This window comes from Terrapene carolina, unplaced genomic scaffold (genome assembly GCF_002925995.2).
Source record: "Terrapene carolina triunguis isolate 2854851 unplaced genomic scaffold, T_m_triunguis-2.0 Scaffold66, whole genome shotgun sequence".
Classification (NCBI taxonomy): Eukaryota; Metazoa; Chordata; order Testudines; family Emydidae; genus Terrapene; species Terrapene triunguis.
In genome coordinates this window covers 44,375,702-44,395,630 of record NW_020664417.1, presented here as the reverse complement: position 1 = coordinate 44,395,630, position 19,929 = coordinate 44,375,702, and the positions used below count along the sequence as shown (strand labels likewise).

Below are 19,929 nucleotides of genomic sequence, written 5' to 3'. Positions count from 1 at the left end.
CCGGCCCGGCCCGCCAGGGGCTTTCCCTGTACAAGCGGTGGAATAAGTTTGGGAACCACTGAGTTAGGCACCTGCCTCACTTCACACAAAATGGCTGGAGGAAGAGGAGCTGGTTCACACCTTATTACTTTTAGCCCAATGCTTAGAGCAGTCACCTGGGATGTGGGAGGCTCAGGTTCAATTCCCCCCTCTCTGCTGGGGAGAGGGATTTTTTTAGGATTTGATCAGGGGTATCTTCTCAAGAGAGTGTTTTAACCACTGAGCTATGGGATATTCTGATTGGGATGGGGCAGTTCCCTCCATCCCAATTGTTGAAATTGTTAGACTGTGGATAAATAAGGAGTGATTTGACCCTGGGTCTCCCAGGTGGGTGCCTTGACCACTGGCCCTCACTGCCCTCACTCTCTCTCTCCTCTCCTCCCCTCCCCTCCCCCAGTTCTACTATGGATAAATACTTAAGTTGTCACTGGGCCAGAGAGAGAGAATGACTGTAGACTGTGTAGGGCACACACCTGGGAGATGGGAGACCCTGCTCCAATAACTCTTTCATTATTTATCCACAGTGCAACAGCATCAACAGGAGAGACTGAGGGAGTCCCACATCATCTCAGTGGTCAGAGCACTTGCCTGAGAGGTGGAAACCCCTGTTCAAATCCTTTCTTCCCCTCTGGCAGAAAGGGGGGGAAATTGAACCTGGGTCTCCCACATTCCAGGTGACTGCTCTAATCATTGGGCTAAAACTTATAATGTAGGCACTACTATCATCTCCTCCTTTGGCCAGTTTTGAATGGGACCTGGTCTGGTAGGTAACCTCAGCATGCATACCGAATTGCACCCCTCACACAACTTAAGTGGCCAAATGCCTCTCTTCCCCCAATTTGTGAATCACTCTGTGGCTTTAGTGACAGATAGGTGTCCAGCTGCATGAAGTGAGGCAGTAGCATGCATGCACAGAGGCAGAAACATAGGTGCCTAGGGAACTTGTACCCTGAAAACGTAGGCAGCAATTGAGCTTAGGCACCTACAGGGTTCAACAGGAGTTTTGTGGATCGCAGTGGAGCTGAAACTAGGACCTAGGCACCTAAGTCTGGGGTTTAAGTACCTTAGTATCTTTGTGAAACTGGGCCTAGCCCCCCAAGTGCCAGCCCGAGCTGCCAGCCTCCACAGCACCAGGCCGGCCCCCGTACCAGGCCAAGCCGCCAGCACTGGGCTGGCCCCAGCGCTTGGCTGGCCCCAGTGTCACCCCGGGCCACCGGTGGGCCCGAGCTCCAGGCCGCCGACTGGAGCTGAGTGAGCCCCCGCCAGCTTCAGGGTCAAGAGGGACGGGGGCACGGGGCCTCAGGGCAGAATATGGGCAGGTCCACGGCCTGGGTCAGAGGAGGTTTAGCCTGCCCTGGTCTTTGATACCCGCCACCCGCAGGTAGGTTGTTGGGGTTTATAGTGTAGTTTCGTATAGTAAAGGTTTTAAAGAGTTTTTTAAATCTATATAGTTTTGTATGTTGTTGCACAATTTTGCCATTGATCCAGCTCATTGAACTATAAAAGTGTGATTTAAGAGGCTTGCATCTTGCAGCTCTAGTTTTTCTGCTGCATATACCAGGTAGGTGTAAAAGGCTGTTACGATTTCCCAGTTGTTTTTTGTTTATTTTTAAAAGGGGTATAATCACTTAGGATGGCTGCTTTGAGACATCTCCCAAGGGACCTGATTTAGGCTAATGGTAATAACTAATAGTTAATTAGGACAGAATTAGCCAAAGGCATTGAGCCAGCTGAAGGCTGTTTAACCACATGTTAAGTAGCTGTTAAATTCTAAACTGTTGTTGCCAAATAAATAATTTAAAAAAATGAGGAAATACAGTAACTATAGTTTTTATTCAGTGTAGTATTTTATTTCATTCTTTTCCAATTTCTTTTAAATTAAAAAAAATTGGCACCTTTAAATCAGGATATCAGAGTCCTCAATTAACAGGATTCTACTGTCATTGTTTTACTAAGTATTTAAAAACAGTTTTCTTCCTGAGTTACTGAAGTAGCAAATATTGTAAAGTTTGCCTCCTGAACTCTTAAGAAAGCCACAAACAGATTTCTGTCTCTTCACTGACAAAGGTGTGTTTGGATAAGTAACATGCATTAGCTATCCTGCTGTGAAAATATAGTGGAGTTTAGGAACTTCAGTTTTACTGGAGGCAAAAAGGGAGGTCAACTACAGGCATGAGGAGCGTGTATGGTGAGGAACTCACCTAGCTACCTCTCAGTAAATGGTAAACATTACAAGTACCTTATCTCCACTATAGGGCTTGTCTACATCAAGCAGCTTTTAGCGACAAGGCTGTGTCGACACAGCTTTGTCACTAAAAGTCAGCATGTGTAAACGCTCTTTGTCGGTACTTTGTCAACTTTTTTGCCAACAAAATACTTCCAGCCCCGCGAGCGGCGTTAGTTTAGTCTGCGTTCACACTGCCACTTGCGTCGGCAAAACTTTTGTCTTTTGCGGACGGGGCGGGAGGAGGAAGGGAGGAGGGCTTTTTTAAGTACCCATGAAAGACAAAAGTTTTGTCGACAACTTCGCAGTGTAGACATACCCAATGTTATCTCACTGCAGAATCCTACCACTCATTTATCATCTTTCTGTAAAACAAAACAAAAAAAACCCGTCACACATTTGTAGTAGTGAAGTCTTGGTGTGAGATCAGAGTTGTAGGCCCCAATTTAGCAAAGAATTTTTATCTCTATTCAGCAAAGCACATAAGCAACTGCTTAACTTTAAACATATGCTTAGGTCCCACTGAAATCAATTATTTAAAAATTAATGTGATTTAAGCGCATGCTTAAAATTAGGTGTGTTTATGTGCTTTGTGGAATAAGGATAGACAGTTAAATTGGAAGATTAATTAGGAAGAAATAAGGGTATCTGAAAATATCTACATATTTTTCCTGTTTCTCCTGTGGCACTAGCTCCTTTGATTACAAATAGTGGCATCTTTAGGGCGACGTGCAGTGTGGTAAACTGATACATATGCTATGCTAATTTTGTGTGTGTGTATACATACCCATATACAGTAATAAAACTTGGTTGGAAGTCCTAGGTGTTTCCTTCTGATTCATTATTTTCTGAAGTTGACCTTACCTGTCCCAATTGCTAACAGTGTATTCAGAGTGACTTTTTTTAACCATATAAAAATAATTTTTTGTTCCTTTCTACTGCTATATGATTTTTCTCATGTTCACTGAGCAAATACTCTAGTTTAAAAATAAATTATACTGAAGAGTTCATTTGTTATATACACTATAATGTACTACTTGATTGCTCACTGTCTCATTCAGGGGTGGTATGACGAAGCACTTACACAATTTGAAAAAATTAAGGAGACGGATTTTCAAGCTCTGTATCAGCTGGGTGTAATGTATTATGATGGATTGGGGACCAAAGAAGACCCAGTAAGTCATTATCCAGCTGTCTATATTTAGTTTTTCTTCTAACCTTACTAGATAGACCCTTACATAACTTTCCATATTTAATAGACCTTAAAAAATTAAAACAATCAGTACAACATATTATCAAAGTGAGGTCCCAATCCTGCAATTTGTTCCATGCAGGCAGAGCTTTATGTGCTCAGGCAGAGGCCCATTAATGAGTTGGGGTAATGGTCCAGGTTAAACATTTCCTCATAAAATATTTTCCTTTGAACAGTATTGTTTTAATACATTTGCAACTCAATGGATTAGTCTCTGTCCTCAATGGCAAAGAACAATGTTGTCGTTTGGAAAGCACAAGACGTTCACTCTATGTTGAAAGCAAATAATATATAGTAATTTTCAAGTTACATTTAAACAGAAATTAAACCCAGTAAAAATAAAAGCCAAGAAACAATTTCTAAGGTTTCAAGCCACAAGACAAATTTTCTTTAAAAAAAAATCTGTTACAGAAAAGACAATTTGAAGAATTCACAAACAATATGTATTTGTAGCGCCTAACACAGCAGGGTCCTGGTTCATGACTGGGGCTCTGAGGCACTGTGGGAATACAAATAAATAATAATAATAATTCTACAGAAAACCACCCTTCTAGCACTAGAGGCCAGGAATATTATTAAATTGTACAACCAAAGGATTACATTTGATTTTTCTCTCAGTCAAAAACAGTATATTAGGTAAAGCAATAAAGTCAATGTAACATAACTCCATTGCTAATTCTCTGCCAGTGATGTGTCCCGAGACCTTTTTATACTCTTGATCAGAGAACAGTGCCATTAACACATCTCTAACACTTATGTGGTTCTGGGAATGTGTTACAAGACAGTGTATGGCTGTGGAAAGGTGAGAGTCCTCTTCATGACTCCCCTCTTTCTAATAACTTCAGTCAAGGGTTCCCCCACAAAAAAACAAAACCTGTAAAAATTACTATTTAATTTATTCATTGGTTAAACGTCATATTCAAGACCAAGACAACAAGAGAAGTAACGTCTGTTCTTTAAGGCCCCAAGTCCTGCAACTGGATTCATGCAGATAGACCACAGTATGCACATGAAGCCCTACTGACATCAGTGGAGCTCTGCATAGGCACAGGGATTTGTTCAAATGAAGCCAGCTGCCGGATCAGGACTTAAGTGCATCATTTGAATTTGTACCTAGTTAGAAGTTTTTTTCTGTCTAGTCCAAGGTGGAAGAGGGCGAGAAAAATAATTAGATACTAGAATTATGTACAGTAGTTGTGAACTCTTCAACTGTAGAGTATTCTCCTATAACAAACTATGGTTTGAAGTTAGGAATTACTACACAAATTGGATACAGAGATTCAGCATTTTAAAATAAGGAATACAAAAATAAAAGGAGAACCCAATTTCTATAAATTGATATTTAGGCATAGACCAGAAAATGATTCATTAAACTATAAAAGTTCCATTGGATTCTTACCATTCAGTGTCAAATATGGTCCTGTCCAGCCTCTGAATCGTCACCTTTCTCCTGTGTCTTCTCCTGTATTCTCTTAATATGTGCTTTAAGGCACCATATAAAGGAATCTTATTTGCTTTATTTACACAGTGGGATTTGGCCTAGTACACTGCAATGTTGAAGTCTCTGGACCAGATGCTACAAATCCTTAGCCACACTTGTAACTTTATGCTTATGAATAGTCCCATTGACTTCAGCTAGACTACTAAAAGGCATAAAGTTACTCACATGAAGGATTGGGGTCTTAGGGCTTGTCTTCACTACCGGCTAAATCAACACTGCTGGGATTGATGCAGAAGGCATCGATTTAGCGGATCTAGTGAAGACTCTGCCATCGACTTCAGTAGTCCGCCTCCCCAAGAGATGGAAGCTAGGTCGACTGGAGAACATCTCCTGTCGACATATAGACATTGCTTTATGTCGATCTAAGCTACATTGACAAGTTACGTAATTAAGATAGACTTACCTCATTAGCGTAGACCAGGCCATAATGTATTAGGGAGAGAATTACATCTCTAATCCTATATTTTCTGATGATTTGGTTTATTAATTAGGCTATTGATATAATTTGACAAAGAACAATGCACATCTTAGAGATGTATCAGATACAATAAATATTACTTTTGCTAAGTGAAACCGGAAATACTTTTTTCTCTACATCTGCATTTTATATTTGCGTCATACTAAAATTGAAGCATCTTACTTTTTTAATCCCCTTTCATAATAATCCCGAGAAGTGTTCTTCCATGAGAATAAAAATGTCAATTCTAGTGGCATTTAAGTAAACAAATATGCCCTACTGCTATTGCAACCACTTTACTTACTTTGGCACTTAAAAAATGCATGTTTCTTGTTTTGTTTTGTTCTTTTCCTTCAGTGAGCTAGAAAAGATGGCTTAAATTTATGGCTTTCATATTGTCAACAGATATATTTATAACACCTAAAGATAAAGTTGACAATTTTTCTGCTGCTATTATCACTGCAGAACTTAATTCCAGAGTTATCTTTGCAGTTTCCTAGTTTAGCACATTTATAGTATCATCCTTGAAGATATGAAGGCCCAGATCCATTAGCACCCAGAGGCTCTTAACGGAATCAGTACTGTGTTGTACTAGTTACAATAAAAGTACAGCCCCACGGGGTTTACAATCTAAATAGAAAAAACATTAAGGAATGCAATATCCAACCAGAGTGATGGTTTGAAAATGTTTGTTCGTTCCACGTTAGCTTGATTTTGCTTTATGTGTAGTATAGAAGCAAAAGGAGACAATGGGAGGAATGAGTTGCTAGGATCATGGGAGTAGGAGAAGAAAGGGATTGGTTATTGAGGGGCATAGACATGAAGGGACAGGGATATGGGGAAAGAAAAGAATGGGAAGAGGAGGAAGAGAAGGGTGGAGATGAGAATGGAGGGCAGGGAAAATATGGCTGGCAGTGGAGGTGCTGAGGGAGAAGGGTAGACAAAACGGCCAATTAACAGAGAGGAAAGGATGCTACTACCTTTATTGCTTAGTGAGATTAGAGCAATGTTGCTTTTTCTCAGGTTTCTATTTTTTTTTTTTTTTTTTTAGTGTTTTGCCCGAGTTAGATCCATTATGGTATACTTTGGAGTAAAGCTTAGGGCTGGCTTTCTTTGGCTGTTTATACTTGGTAATATGAGTAGTGAATGGCTGGCCTTCCTTTTAACAGAGGATTATTTATATACACCTTTTTAATACTTACATGTGGCATCTACTATTAAATCCTTACAATACTAGCATTTCCCGACTGCTCACTAACTGAATGCTTAGGATGATGTACTGTGCAGCTGCTGACAGCTGGCACTGACTCAGCTGTTCTTTTCCAGTGTACCCTGACATATTTTTTTCAACATTCCTCTCAGAGATTGTTATTGAGGACACTATAGTTACATTTTGATATTACATACTTATACCAAATCATGTACTTCCATTAACCGTACTTTGTGATTTAAGGAACAGCATGTTGAAGAAAAGTTATAAAAAAAAATGGAAAATTTAATACATTAAAAACTGTCCTGAATCTAATGCAAGTACAAGTCCTTTAATCATTTTAAATTTTGTAATAATTATTTGTTTTTCTTATGCAGAAGTGTGTTTGTAAGAGAATTTAGCACATGAGAAATGTGCCAGTTTAAGAACTCTGGGAGTCCTCCATTAAACCACAGCACAGGTTCAGGTTGAGGGGCAGTGAAGCATAAGTTTCCATACACTATCCTGCCAGTATGCCTCAACCATTTCCTGGAGGCACCAACTTCTGGGGGGTAAAAGGTCTTCTTCTCTAGTCAGTGCATAGCTTCTTTTATGAAACTTAGTAAGTGTGCCAGTTGTGGAGATACAATTTTATAATATGGATTGTGACCACCAAATTCATTTCAGAGGCATGAAACACCATAAGAAAGCATTTTTGCATTTGAATAGGTAACTTAGATATGAAAAGCTCCATTATCCTGTTACAAGTCTCCTAAGCCATCCAGCCCCACAAGTATCTATTAAGATAGTATTGTTGATTCAGATTCCTATATTGGGGGCTGATCTTTATATAAATACTTAGCTTGATTAGATATACTATAGGTACAGAAGTATATAGGTATTGATTGTTTAATATTACAGTATACAGATGTAGCAGTCATTACAGATTTTAAGAGTGTAACATTCTTTGCTGGCAAAAGATGGGCCAAAACCTCTGATGCCTAGAAAGTGAAACAGAGGTGGGGCCTACCACATCTAGCCAAGGAATTCAGGAGAGTGACCATAAGAACATAAAAACGGCCATACTGGGTCAGACCAAAGGTCCTGTCTTCCGAAAGTGGTCAACACCAGGTGCCGCAGAGGGAATGAACAGAATAGGTAATCATCAAGTGATCCATCTCCTGTCGCCCATTCCTAGCTTCTGGCAAAGAGAGGCTAGAGACATCATCCCCACCAATCATGGCTTATAGCCATTGATGGACCTATCCTCCATGAATTTATCTAGTTCTTTTTTGAATCCTGTTATAGGCTTGGCCTTCACAACATCCTCTGGCAAAGAGTTCCACAGGTTGACTGTGCGTTGTGTGAAGAAATACTTCCTTTTGTTTGTTTTAAACCTTCTGCCTATTAATTTCATTTGGTGACCCCTAGCTCTTGTGTTATTAAGGGAGTAAATAACACTTCCTTATTTACTCGCTCCACACCAGTCATGATTTTATAGACCTCTATCATATCCTCCCTTAGTCATCTCTTTTCCAAGCTGAAAAGTCCCATTTTATTAATCTCTCATATGGAAGTCGTTCCATACCCCTAATCATTTTTGTTGACTTTTCTGAACCTTTTCCAATTCCAATATATCTTTTTGAGACGCAGTGACCACATCTGCATGCAGTATTCAAGATGTGGGCATACCATGTCTTATTATCTATCCCTTTCATAATGATTCCCAACATTCTGTTAGCTTTTTTGACTGTCTCTGCACATTGAGTGGATGTTTTCAGAGAACTATCCACAATGATGCCAATATCTGTTTCTTGAGAGGTAACAGCTAATTTAGACCCCAGCATTTTATACATATAATTGGGATTATGTTTTCCAATGTGCATTACTTTCTATTTATCAGCATTGAATTTCATCTGCCATTTTGTTGCCCAGTCACCCAGTTTTGTGAGATCCCTTTGTAGCTCTTTGTAGTCTGCTTTGGACTTAACTGTCTTGAGTAGTTTGTATCATCTGCAAATTTTGCTACCTCACTCTTTACCCCTTTTTCCAGATTATTTATGAGTATGTTGAATAGCACTGGTCCCAGTACAGACCCCTGGGGGACACCACTATTTACCTCTCTCCATTCTGAAAACTGAACATTTACTCCTACCCTTTGTATCCTTTTAACCAGTTACCAATCCATGAGAGGATCTTCCCTCTTATCCCATGAGAATATAGGGTTGTTTGCTACAAAACTTGGCACAACAGAGTAAATCCAGTTTTGTTCAGTGCTCTCATTTTATAAGGAATGGCTTTAATTTCATAAAATAATTGTAGTATTGTTAACCCTGGTGTAGGTGGCAAACTGATCTTGAATGATGGTCCACAGTTGGTACAATGAAAGCTAGACGAAGGATTTATGATGTGTCATCCTTATCAAACTGACATCCCACACAATATCAATTTTTAGAGTAGTAGTTCAACTTTTTCACAAAAATAGAGCATAATGAAAATTAGTTTTTGCTTTTTTAGAAATGAAAATATTTAAAATGTAAGAAGACTCTTTCACATCCATACCTTTTAACATTTAGAGAGTTTTAGAACTGAAAAGTTCTTTGTGTGTAATATGTAACTTACTTTACCTGGAATTTTAATGTTTATCCTTTTTACCTTCTGCAATTATGATTAAAATCTGTTTCTCTCAAAGGAAAAAGGAGTGGAGTACATGAAAATAATCATCAACTCTAACGCTCCTAAAGCAAGACATTTAAAATATGCTGCTGCATACAATCTTGGCAGATCGTATTTTGAAGGATGCGGTGTTAAGCATTCAGATAAAGAGGCTGAAAGGTAATTTAATCTAATAATTTCTCCATGATTTAAGATACCATTTTGTAATGTTACTTAGATTTCCTCCCTATTTTTTAGGCTGTGGATTATTGCTGCAGACCATGGGAATCCAAAGGCAAGTGTAAAGGCTCAAAGTACCCTGGGAATGTTTTATTCTACATCAAATCCAAAAGATCTGAAAAAGGTAATGCCAATTTCTGCCTTTTCCATATCATGATTCAATGCCCAGATTCATTTTGGATCTGTGAAACATTCTAGAAAGAGACTTTTGTAGCTTATTTATAACAATATATGCTCTATTATTTCTAGACTTTTTCACCCATTTAGCCCCAAACTGGCATATTTACAGAAAGAAAATTTCGTATTTTAATCCCTTGACATTGGTCAGGGCCAGCTTCAGCTTTTTTGCCGCCCCAAGCGGCGGGGGGGAAGAAAAAAAAAAAGCTGATCGGCGGCACTTCGGCGGCAGCTGAATTGGTCCGCTTCAGTCTTCTGCGGCAATTCGGTGGCGGGTCCTTCACTCCCTCTCTTCCTCCTCAGTGGCACTTCGGCAGCAGCTCAAAGAGGAGGAGAGGGACTGAGGGACCTGCCGCCAAATTGCCGCTGAAGACCTGGACGTGCCACCCCGATCAGGAACGGAGTGACACCCCTTTCTATTGGCCGCCCCAAGCACCTGCTTCCTTATCTGGTGCCTGGAGCCGGCCCTGCACTGGTAATCAGGATTTTCTAATGAAACTATTAGCAGGAGGTGGGAGCATCAGATCTGAAACTCAAGAATCAGCATTATGAAGTGGGATTAAGATTTATGGTTCTCGGTATGTTTAAGAAACGACCAATGGTAATGGCGGGGCACAGGACAGCATGAGTAAAGGAAATGAATGTAAGTCTTGGAGTGGCTCTGCATTTATTACTATGCAGACACCTCTCTCCAGCTGCTAGATAAAAGAGCTTTAAAGAAAACAGACAGTATGCAAGACAGTTAGGCTTTAGTCTAGATTGGGGAATGTCTATTTTTACTAGAAGCAAAGGGTTATGTAAATATTTCAAAAATGACAAGAACTTTGTGCCTGTTCTGTAGGCATTTTTCTGGCATTCAGAAGCTTGTGGCAATGGAAGTCTGGAGTCACAGGGTATACTTGGTGTTATGTATCTCTATGGACAAGGCATACGTCAAAATACAAAGGCTGCTTTGGAGTGCCTGAAGGAAGCAGCAGAACGTGGAAATGTCTATGCTCAAGGCCATCTTGTGGAGTATTACTACAAAAGAAAATGTTACACAAAAGCTGCTGCATTTGCCAGAAGGTGAATTAATATTAGTTAAATTTATTAGAATTCTTGATATAAAATCATAGAAGTTAAAGATAAAATAATTCTTTTAGATCAAGTTCAAATTCATGCCAATCAAGCATGTATTTCCCTACCAGAGATGTATCAGATTTAACTGCCATACTTAATCTTTAAAAAGTGAATGACAGAGCTTAGACAAAATTAAGACCCTAATGGTTATGAAGCCTTCCATTATTCACTTCAACTCTGTCCTCCTTGATCACAGGGAAGCAGAAATAATCACTGGAGAAGAAATTGAGATTGAAATATCAAAACAAGCGTATATTGAAAAGTATTACCATTTCTCCAAGTTCACTTGAGTACATTTTAACTCAGGTACATAAAGGATGGGACAGGAGCTTATATATCCTGTGTCTGACCCCTAGAAAATAATGTAAATGATATAGGATGTAATGTAAAAAACATCCAGTCTCTATCAACTCTATATCTTGTCTCAGTGCTGCCGAAGCTTCATGCAGTGGATGAGCAGAACAACAAAGAAGAGAGGCCTGTCTCTGTGATTTAATCAGTCATTTCTCATAGCCTGCAGCCATCCTCCATGTTTACCAAAATACATAGAAACTGGAAGTGGCTTCATACATAGAGAGACAAATAAATGACTTGAATAAAAAGTCCCTCCAAATCCAAAGTGAACTTTCTTTTGAGTTTCTGAAGTGTTTGGATAAGGGTTTGTCTCTTGTTTCCATCCAGAAAAAGAGAAGTGCTGCTCTCCACTTCCAGTTTCCAACTGGCAAAAAAACTGTCAGAATATTAAAATGGCCCTCCTCTCCCTAACAGAGTTCCAACCACTGCCCAGATAGCCGTCCATTTATTTGTCAACAGCGCGTGGATCCCAATATTTCCAATACTTTAGGGATTTCTTCTGGGAACAGGGAAAGACGACCCCCCCATGGCCTGCTGGTCTTCCTCAATCAGGTTTTTTTAAGGGTGGCTAGGTTATCTATAGCCACCATTCTGCAATTTTACTAGCCACTAGATCTATTCCACTTCCCCTCAATCTCCTCACTCACTCACTTTTTTTTTCTTTTCTTTTTTTTTTTGTAGGCAGCATTTTACGGTCTCCTTTTCCCCAGGAAAATCTAAGAGTTTCTTTGGATCCCACTGCTGATCCATCTGGCACTTCTAAGATTTCAAGTGGTAGTACTTTACAGTACACCATCATAATGTGTTCTCAATTCAGAAATATCGCTTTGCTTCTCTATGTAAACAGGATAAGGTGCAATCGAAGAATTTGCCCTGCCATGATGGTTTAGGTTCAATAATACATTCTGGTTGAACTGAGGGCCAAGTTGACTGATTTCTGTTTTGTTTACACAGTGGGTGAAATCCAGAACACACTGGAGAGGAGAATTATGTTGGCCTCAGTTTTACAATTTCTACGTAACCAAATGTCCCATTATAAAACCCCCAAATATAATGTTTGCTAGCAAAGCCTTACATTACAGACTTAACCCATCAGTCAGATCATTAAGTTTCTAAAGGAAAGAGAGACAGGCAAAGTGATTCTACAAGCTATATACAAAACTCATCCTTTCAGGTGGTAAAAATGCATCTATTTATGATACTACTGTAAAGCATCTAAGGAATGAAGAACAAAGGGATGCTGCCAAGGAAAATTACATAGAACTAGGAGTGGCAGAATTTCAAGATTTGGATTTCAGGGTTCAAGTTCTGACAGTCCAGAAATTGAGATGTTTAGCCAAACAACCTTCTATTTTTATTCACCACTGAATCCCCAAAAATCATGCTGGTCTTGAGCCTAGCTCCCATTCTTTCACATGCAGTGTAGATAGAATGGTAGCCATGCACTGGCCATATCAATCAGTTGGAGTTTGTCCTTTAGCCCCTGCAGTCCAGCAGGCTATTCTGACAAGAAAAGGGAGTACCTTGTTAGCTGTAGTCAGCTTTTCACAAAGAAGCCATAATAGGTTATAGCCATAAATAACTTCTGAAGGAAAATGTATTGTTGTGCTCAAAGCAATCCCATCTCACTGGAACAGTAGATGTTCTCGGGCCAGAAGTCTGCCAGCAGAGCAAGTAGTTGTCACGTCAGGCATCAGCATCTTCTTTGCTCCTGTCCCTGTGCCTTCCCATGTACCTTCTGTACACCAATTTGCTGCACTTTATATGAAACAAATACACTACTTCTGTAACCTCCAAGTCAATATGCCCTAATTGCCATACAAATCTGGGACATTTATTTAATAAGATCATGACAAATTTCCCCTTTGCAGTATTACATCACTCCCACCAACATAAAAGAGAGCTCTGTGTTATCCACTTATTTTCAGTCACATCTCAGGGCAAGTCTACTCTACAGCACTACTTCGGCACAGCTGCACTGATGCAACTGCGCCACTGTAGCGCATCTGGTGAAGACGTGCTATGCCAACAGGAGAGCGCTCTCCCATTGGCATAATTACTCCACCTTGGTGAGAGCATCTCCTGCCGACATAGCGCCAGTGTGGACAGCGCAAAACTTGCATCACTTGGAGTGGGAGGGGCTTTTTAACACCCCTGAGCGCCGTAAGTTATATTGACTTGGGCTGTCTTGTAGACCTGCCCTCAGGCTCACGCCTTATGTTTGGAGTTGGGGTTGGCCACGTCTATATTGTAGCCTTGAAGAATTGTCTTCCTATTCTATATAGCTTTCTTTAAACTGTGCTCATCACCATGGTATCTCCTTTAACAAAACACTCAGTAGACTGTGCCAATCACCAAGTCCTTTGTCTATGCATGCTGATTAAGGTTACTGGCTATTATTTGCATTGGTAGGTTATTATATTTTGAAGGGGAGGGCAAAAATACATTCCCTTGTTTTTCTTATCAGAGGACATTAAATATAAGCTGCAAGAACCAGATCGTTGCTTGATACTATTTTAATTTTTAATGAGTGGCCATATCTCCTTGTTTTAGCTGTCATTTGCTAAAGGTGATCACATTAGGTGGAAGAACATTACTGCAGATGCATGCATGTGATTTAGTTAGCAAGCAAGGATTTGTTGAGGATTAAAAAGAATCAGATTCACTGATAGTGATTCATATGGTATGTCTATAGGCTTAACTTAATTGCACTTTTATAGTTTAAAATAAAACTGAATAAAGCATCTCCATTTTCCTACCAAGGCTGGAATTCAGGATTTTGTATTTTCCCTGCAACAGTTTGACACTGCTAATATCTCACAGTGCAGGAAAAAGCAGAATCCTTGCTGCGTAGACAGAAGTAGTACTAATTTTTTTTGTATATTTTAAGTGGTAAATGTATTTAGACACAAACTTGAAAAAAATCACATCTCCATCTGAAAATTTTAGACCTAATATTTTATGTGTAACTCCTAGTTTACTGTAACGCTTTCTTCATTTGTCTGTTTTACTTTATGTATTTAACAGCTCTTTGCAAGTGGTCACTTGCACTTCCTGACTTGTGTATTAGCATGACATCACTCTCATACATGGTTTGGGGACCTTATGTGCACGCTCTTCCCCAGACCCTTCAAGAGGGTGTTTACCAGTAACAGCAAAGCTGATATTGAGAAGGCAGCAGGCAGATACATGCACTGACAGGATTTAAATATATATATTTCAGGCACTACTATTTAAGAAGTGCTGTATCAAATTTGAGGTTTTAAAAAAGTTAATTTAAAGAAAACTCAAAATCCCTTTGAGTGTACTAGCAAACCATGACTAACTGAATTCCAGTTCATTAAAGGTTAGTAATGTCTGTTGGGGAACTCCAGAAGGTGATGGTCTTAAGTATCCAAAGTCCTCCTTACCTGAAGTTTTCAGAGGTTGCCCTAGATCTTCAGATAACAAGGCATTGGTAAATCCACATTAATGATTTGGAATGATACTTTTTTTAAAACTGTAAAGCTTGGCCACTCAAGTTTTACTTTAAATTTCCACTAAACTGTTAACAGTTTGGTAGAAACAAACAATTTGTGTGAAACTCTTTTGTTATAATTAGTGCAGTTGTGGTGAAAATGACCAAAGTGATAGTGTATTTGCTCCCTAATTCTTATATGAATCAAGTTACTCAAAATAGGAGAATCATGTTCACTGCTCAAGTCCGTATGTACATTTAAAACCTGTTTTGCTAGAGATGCTTTAAGTTCATACCATTATCAACAGAATTCCCAACTTAACTGAAGTTGGGCACAAAGCGCGTACTTTGACGCTGTCTCTTTATGGTTCATAGAGCTGATTTCTATCAAAGCTTGAAATGTTCACCTCTAACCTTATATTGTAAATTTTACAACAGGATTGCAGAAAACGATAACATTGATATGTTAGCAAAGATAACCGATTGCCTTCCTGTATACATAGCCAAAGGGGTTGCTATGGCTACTTTCTACTTTGCTAGATGTCTCCAGCTTGGCCTAGGCATACAACAAGATCAAGTTGCAGCTAAAAATTATTATTCTAGGGTAAGCGTGGGGAGGCCCTACAAATTAACTTATGTAGTATAAGATGAGTGATAATTTGAATTTAAGTTCTTAAACTTGCTGTATGGTTTCATTAAATGCTCCAACAACATTTACTATCTACATTTATTACATACAAATATTCTATATTTAAAAAAAATACTGAAGTAAATCCTCTCATACTATTCAAAACAGCCTCGCAAGGTTCTACTCACCTAAGGCAAGTAACATATTTTGACAGGCAAGTAAAATTTCATATTGTAATCACCACAACAAAGGCAGGTGAGTAGAACCTGTGCCTGGGCTAGTAATCTTTTATGACAATTTTCCCAAGATGGTTAAAGTGATAAATAGCACTGATTTCGTTACTACATTGTTTATACTTGCCTCTTAAACTCAAAAGCAGAACATATTTCTTTGCTTATTTGCAAACCTTGATGCCTTTAAATTAGGGCTGTCAAGCAATTAAAAAAATTAATCATGCTTAAATCACACTGTTAAACAATAACAGAAATCCAAAATATTTAAATAAATGGTAGTTTTCTACATTTTCAAATATATTGATTTCAATTACAACACAGAATACAAAGTGTACAGTGCACACTTTATTTTTTTTATTACAAGTATTTGCACCATAAAAACACAAAATAGTATTTTTCAATTCACCTAATACAAGTACTGTTGTGCAATCTCTTTATCATGAAAGTTGAACTTACAAATGTAGAGAAGTCCAGTGGCACCTTAAAGACTAACAGATTTATTTGCGCATAAGCTTTTGTGGGTAAAAAAAACACTTCTTTGCATCTGAAGAAGTGTTGTTTTTTTACTCACAAAAGCTTATGCCCAAATAAATCTGTTAGTCTTTAAGGTGCCACCGGACTCCTCGTTGTTTTTGTGGATACAGACTAACACGGCTATCCCTCTGATACTTTACAAATGTAGAATTATGTACCAAATAAACTGCATTCAAAAATAAAACAAGGTAAAATTTTAGAGCCTGCAAGTCCACTCAGTCTTACTTCTTGCTCTGCCAATCGCTCAGATAAACAAGTTTGTTTACATTTGCAGGAGATAATGCTGCCCGCTTCTTGTTTACAATGTCACCTGAAAGTGAGAACAAGTGTTCTCATGGCACTGTGGTAGCCAGCGTCGCAAGATATTTACGTGCCAGATGCACTAAAGATTCATATGTCCCTTCATGCTTCAACCACCATTCCAGGGGACATGCGTCCATGCTGATGATGGGTTCTGCTCGATAATCTAAAGCAGTGCAGACCAATGCATGTTCATTTTCATTATCTGAGTCAGATGCCACCAGCAGAAGGCTGATTTTCTTTTTTGGTGGTTTGGGTTCTGTAGTTTCCGAATCGGAGTGTTGCCCTTTTAAGACTTCTGAAAGCATGCTCCACACCTCATCCCTCTCAGATTTTGGAAGGCACTTCAGATTCTTAAACATTGGGTCGAATGCTGGAGCTATTTTTAGAAATTTCACATAGGTACCTTCTTTGCGTTTTGTCAAATCTGCAGTGAAAGTGTTCTTAAAATGAACAACACGTGCTGGGTCATCATCCGAGACTGCTATAACATGAAATATATGACAGAATGAGGGTAAAACAGCAGGGGACATACAGTTCTCCCCCCAAGGAGTATAGTCACAAATTTAATTGACACATTTTTTTAACGAGCATCATCAGCATGGAAGCATATCCTCTGGAATGGTGGCCAAAGCATGAAGGGGCATACAGATGTTTAGCATATCTGGCATGTAAATATCTTGCAACGCTGGCTACAAAAGTGCCATGCAAATGCCTGTTCTCACTTTCTGGTGATATTGTAAACAAGAAGCGGGCAACAGTATCTCTCGTCAATGTAAACAAACTTGTTTGTCTTAGCGATTGGCAGAATAAGAAGCAGGACTGAGTGGACTTGTAGGCTCTAAAGTTTTACACTGTTTTGTTTTTGAGTGCAGTTATGTAACAGCAAAATCTACATTTGTAAGTTGCACTTTCACGACAAAGCGATTGCTTGTAGGAGGGAAATTGAAAAATACTATTTCTTCTGTTTATCATTTTTACAGTGCAAATATTTATAATAAAAAATAATATACACTTTGATTTCAATTACAACACAGAATACAATATATATGAAAATGTAGAAAAACATCCAAAATATTTAATACATTTCAATTAGTATTCTATGGTTTAACAGTGCGATTAAAACTGTGATTAATTGCGATTAATTTTTTTGAGTTAATTGCGCGAGTTAACTGCGATTAATCGACAGCCCTAGTTTAAATCCCAGCATTCTCTATTTATACTTGAGAAGATCACAGCTACTTTTTTCTTTACTTATCTCTGCTGTCACTGATATAATCTCAGCTCTGGGGCTAGTGTTGATTAGCCAAGTGTTGCTGCACAGAGAGCACATTGTAGGTCCTAAATAAAACAAATGCCCCTTTAAAAAAAATTTGTGTGAAGAACATTTTTTTAATGGATTTATTATGTGGATGTTATTCATTAGATGACTATATTAGTATTGCAATAGTGTCACAGGATGGGAACCTGATTGTGCTATAGATAGGCACTGTACAAACATACAGGAAGACACAATCCATGGTTTAGAATCTGATTGCATTAGAGAGCAAAATCAAATTTTGGGCCAAGAATAGGACTGCAGTGTCCGCTTTTGTAAAACCCAAGTAAGTGGTAACTATGCAGGAGTTAAATACTAACAAAATGAACATCAGGTGTGGCTCCTTACTCAGATGGTCCCATTGAAGTCAATGGGATTGCAGAACAGGCAGTAATATTCTTTCAATTATTTCCTTCTGTGAAAAGCAGCTACACATAAAAAAAAAAAAAAAAAAAAAAAAAAAAACCCAAAAAACCCCCTGAAGTTTTAAAAAAATGTAGTAAAAAGTGCTGGACAAGCAGTTTTAAAGCATGGTCACTATCTTTCCATAGAATAGGTACATCAGGGCAGGATCAGTGCAAGCTTTCTCACATTGACCCTCATTGTTTCACACCTGTTCAAGTGAAAAAGTATTTCAGTCTCCCTGTATACTCAGTCCATTCCATCTCTGTTCAGATTGCCAACAAGGGTGCCAAATGAAAAGGTGGACATCCATTCCCTCACCTCATTTCACATTAAAGAGCCATCAGGTAGTAACAACTTTCAGTCATTAGTGGCTTACAGCAGATATGAGTCAGTGACCTAGAAGTGAAAGGCCCTGTATCCCAATGGCAGTTTTTTGGCACCATGTATTCCCCTGTGGACAGTGATCAGCATCATTTGTTTCTTTTAGCTTTGTGGTTGGAAGCCATTTTGTAATTTAATTGTATAGTTACTCCCATTTAAAGTGAAACATATCAAAACCCAATTTGCCTGTTTTACCATATGTGCTTTAACATAGATAAACCAAGTTCACATTTGGCCCACTAAGTTTTGCAGAGGAGAGAAGAGAGGGATCACAGAGGTTATATGAACAGATCATAGTGCTGAGAGGAAAATGAACTGGATTCAGGAAACCTCCACCTGGCAAACTGATTTACTTCTATGGCTTAGGTGTCAGCATAAGCCATACTAAAAGTTGTTTGGGAAGTAGCTTTTGTCCAGGTTCTTGAAACAATTCTCAACTTGAGTGTACTGGTTACATATAGCATAACAGTTTTGTTCTTTTAAGTAGAGTTAGAAAAAAGGGATGTAAAGGTTAACGTTTGCTTTAGTGTATTTAGTAAACTGATTCTCAAACAATTTTGATATTTGGCGTTTATATAGTCTGTTACATTTTCAATGCACTGTACAAACTAGGTTAGATTCCAGTTTTGGCTGTAAAATATAACTCACTATTCTGTTTGTTTTCAAAGGCATGCCTCCTGGATCCTGATGTAGCTTCCGACCTTGAATTGGCAGCTAATCATGGGAGAATTTAGAAGATTTCACATTTAGGCAAATCCCAGCCGCTTCTAATGCTGTATAGTATGTTTCACACAGTAGGCCATGTTTATCCTTAGCAGCTAGGTAGATAACCACCTATTTTTTTTGTTTTTTCAGCTTTCTATAAATCATGAGAATTATGCAGTTTTTGTTGATTAGAACAAAGAACATTTTGCTGACAGTGATTTTTTGTTCACAACCCTTACTTTACTTACACATTGTAGAGGCAGATTATCTTCCTTTTTTCATTATACAGAAGGCTTCATCATCATGAACTGGGCACTTTACTGACATATCCACCTGCGTTTCTTACTTCAACTCTGCTCTAGATGGTATACAAATCAAGCTAAAATCAACTTGTTAAAAGAAATCATTGTTAATGTCAATTTCCTTTACTTACAAATATTAAAGATCTGCAGAGTCAAAGTTATAAGATTTCTGAAATACCTGTGCTTAAAAATAGTGTCCTCTTTTCATATACATTCTATTTATAAGTCATATCATACATTTAAATAAAATATTCTGTACTGCGTAATAATTGAAGGTGTGTGCTTTCTTTACATTTAAATCTTTTTCCTGTATACTTTGCCCTTTCCCATATCTCTGAAATGCAACAACTTTCTCAAAGATTGCACTGTTAGATGGTAGCAGTAGAGGGTTGGAAACTTGCATGGATGGTAGATACTTAGTTTACACTGTAGACCATACCAACTTCCAGTACTGGGATA

At 38.6% G+C, this 19,929-nt stretch overlaps 1 protein-coding gene across 1 annotated transcript in view; it reads left to right on the top strand.

Annotated features, from left to right (window-relative positions):
* Positions 1-19,701, top strand: part of LRP2BP (LRP2 binding protein) — a 27,193-nt gene extending 7,492 nt beyond the window's left edge. Inside the window, exons 4-9 of the mRNA XM_026648154.1 lie at positions 3,325-3,438; positions 9,355-9,497; positions 9,576-9,681; positions 10,576-10,799; positions 15,103-15,268; positions 19,132-19,701. Of these exons, the coding sequence (XP_026503939.1) occupies positions 3,325-3,438; positions 9,355-9,497; positions 9,576-9,681; positions 10,576-10,799; positions 15,103-15,268; positions 19,132-19,197 (819 nt within the window). The 3' untranslated portion in view covers positions 19,198-19,701. The remainder of the gene's footprint in view (positions 1-3,324; positions 3,439-9,354; positions 9,498-9,575; positions 9,682-10,575; positions 10,800-15,102; positions 15,269-19,131) is intronic.
* Positions 19,702-19,929: the final 228 nt, after the last annotated feature.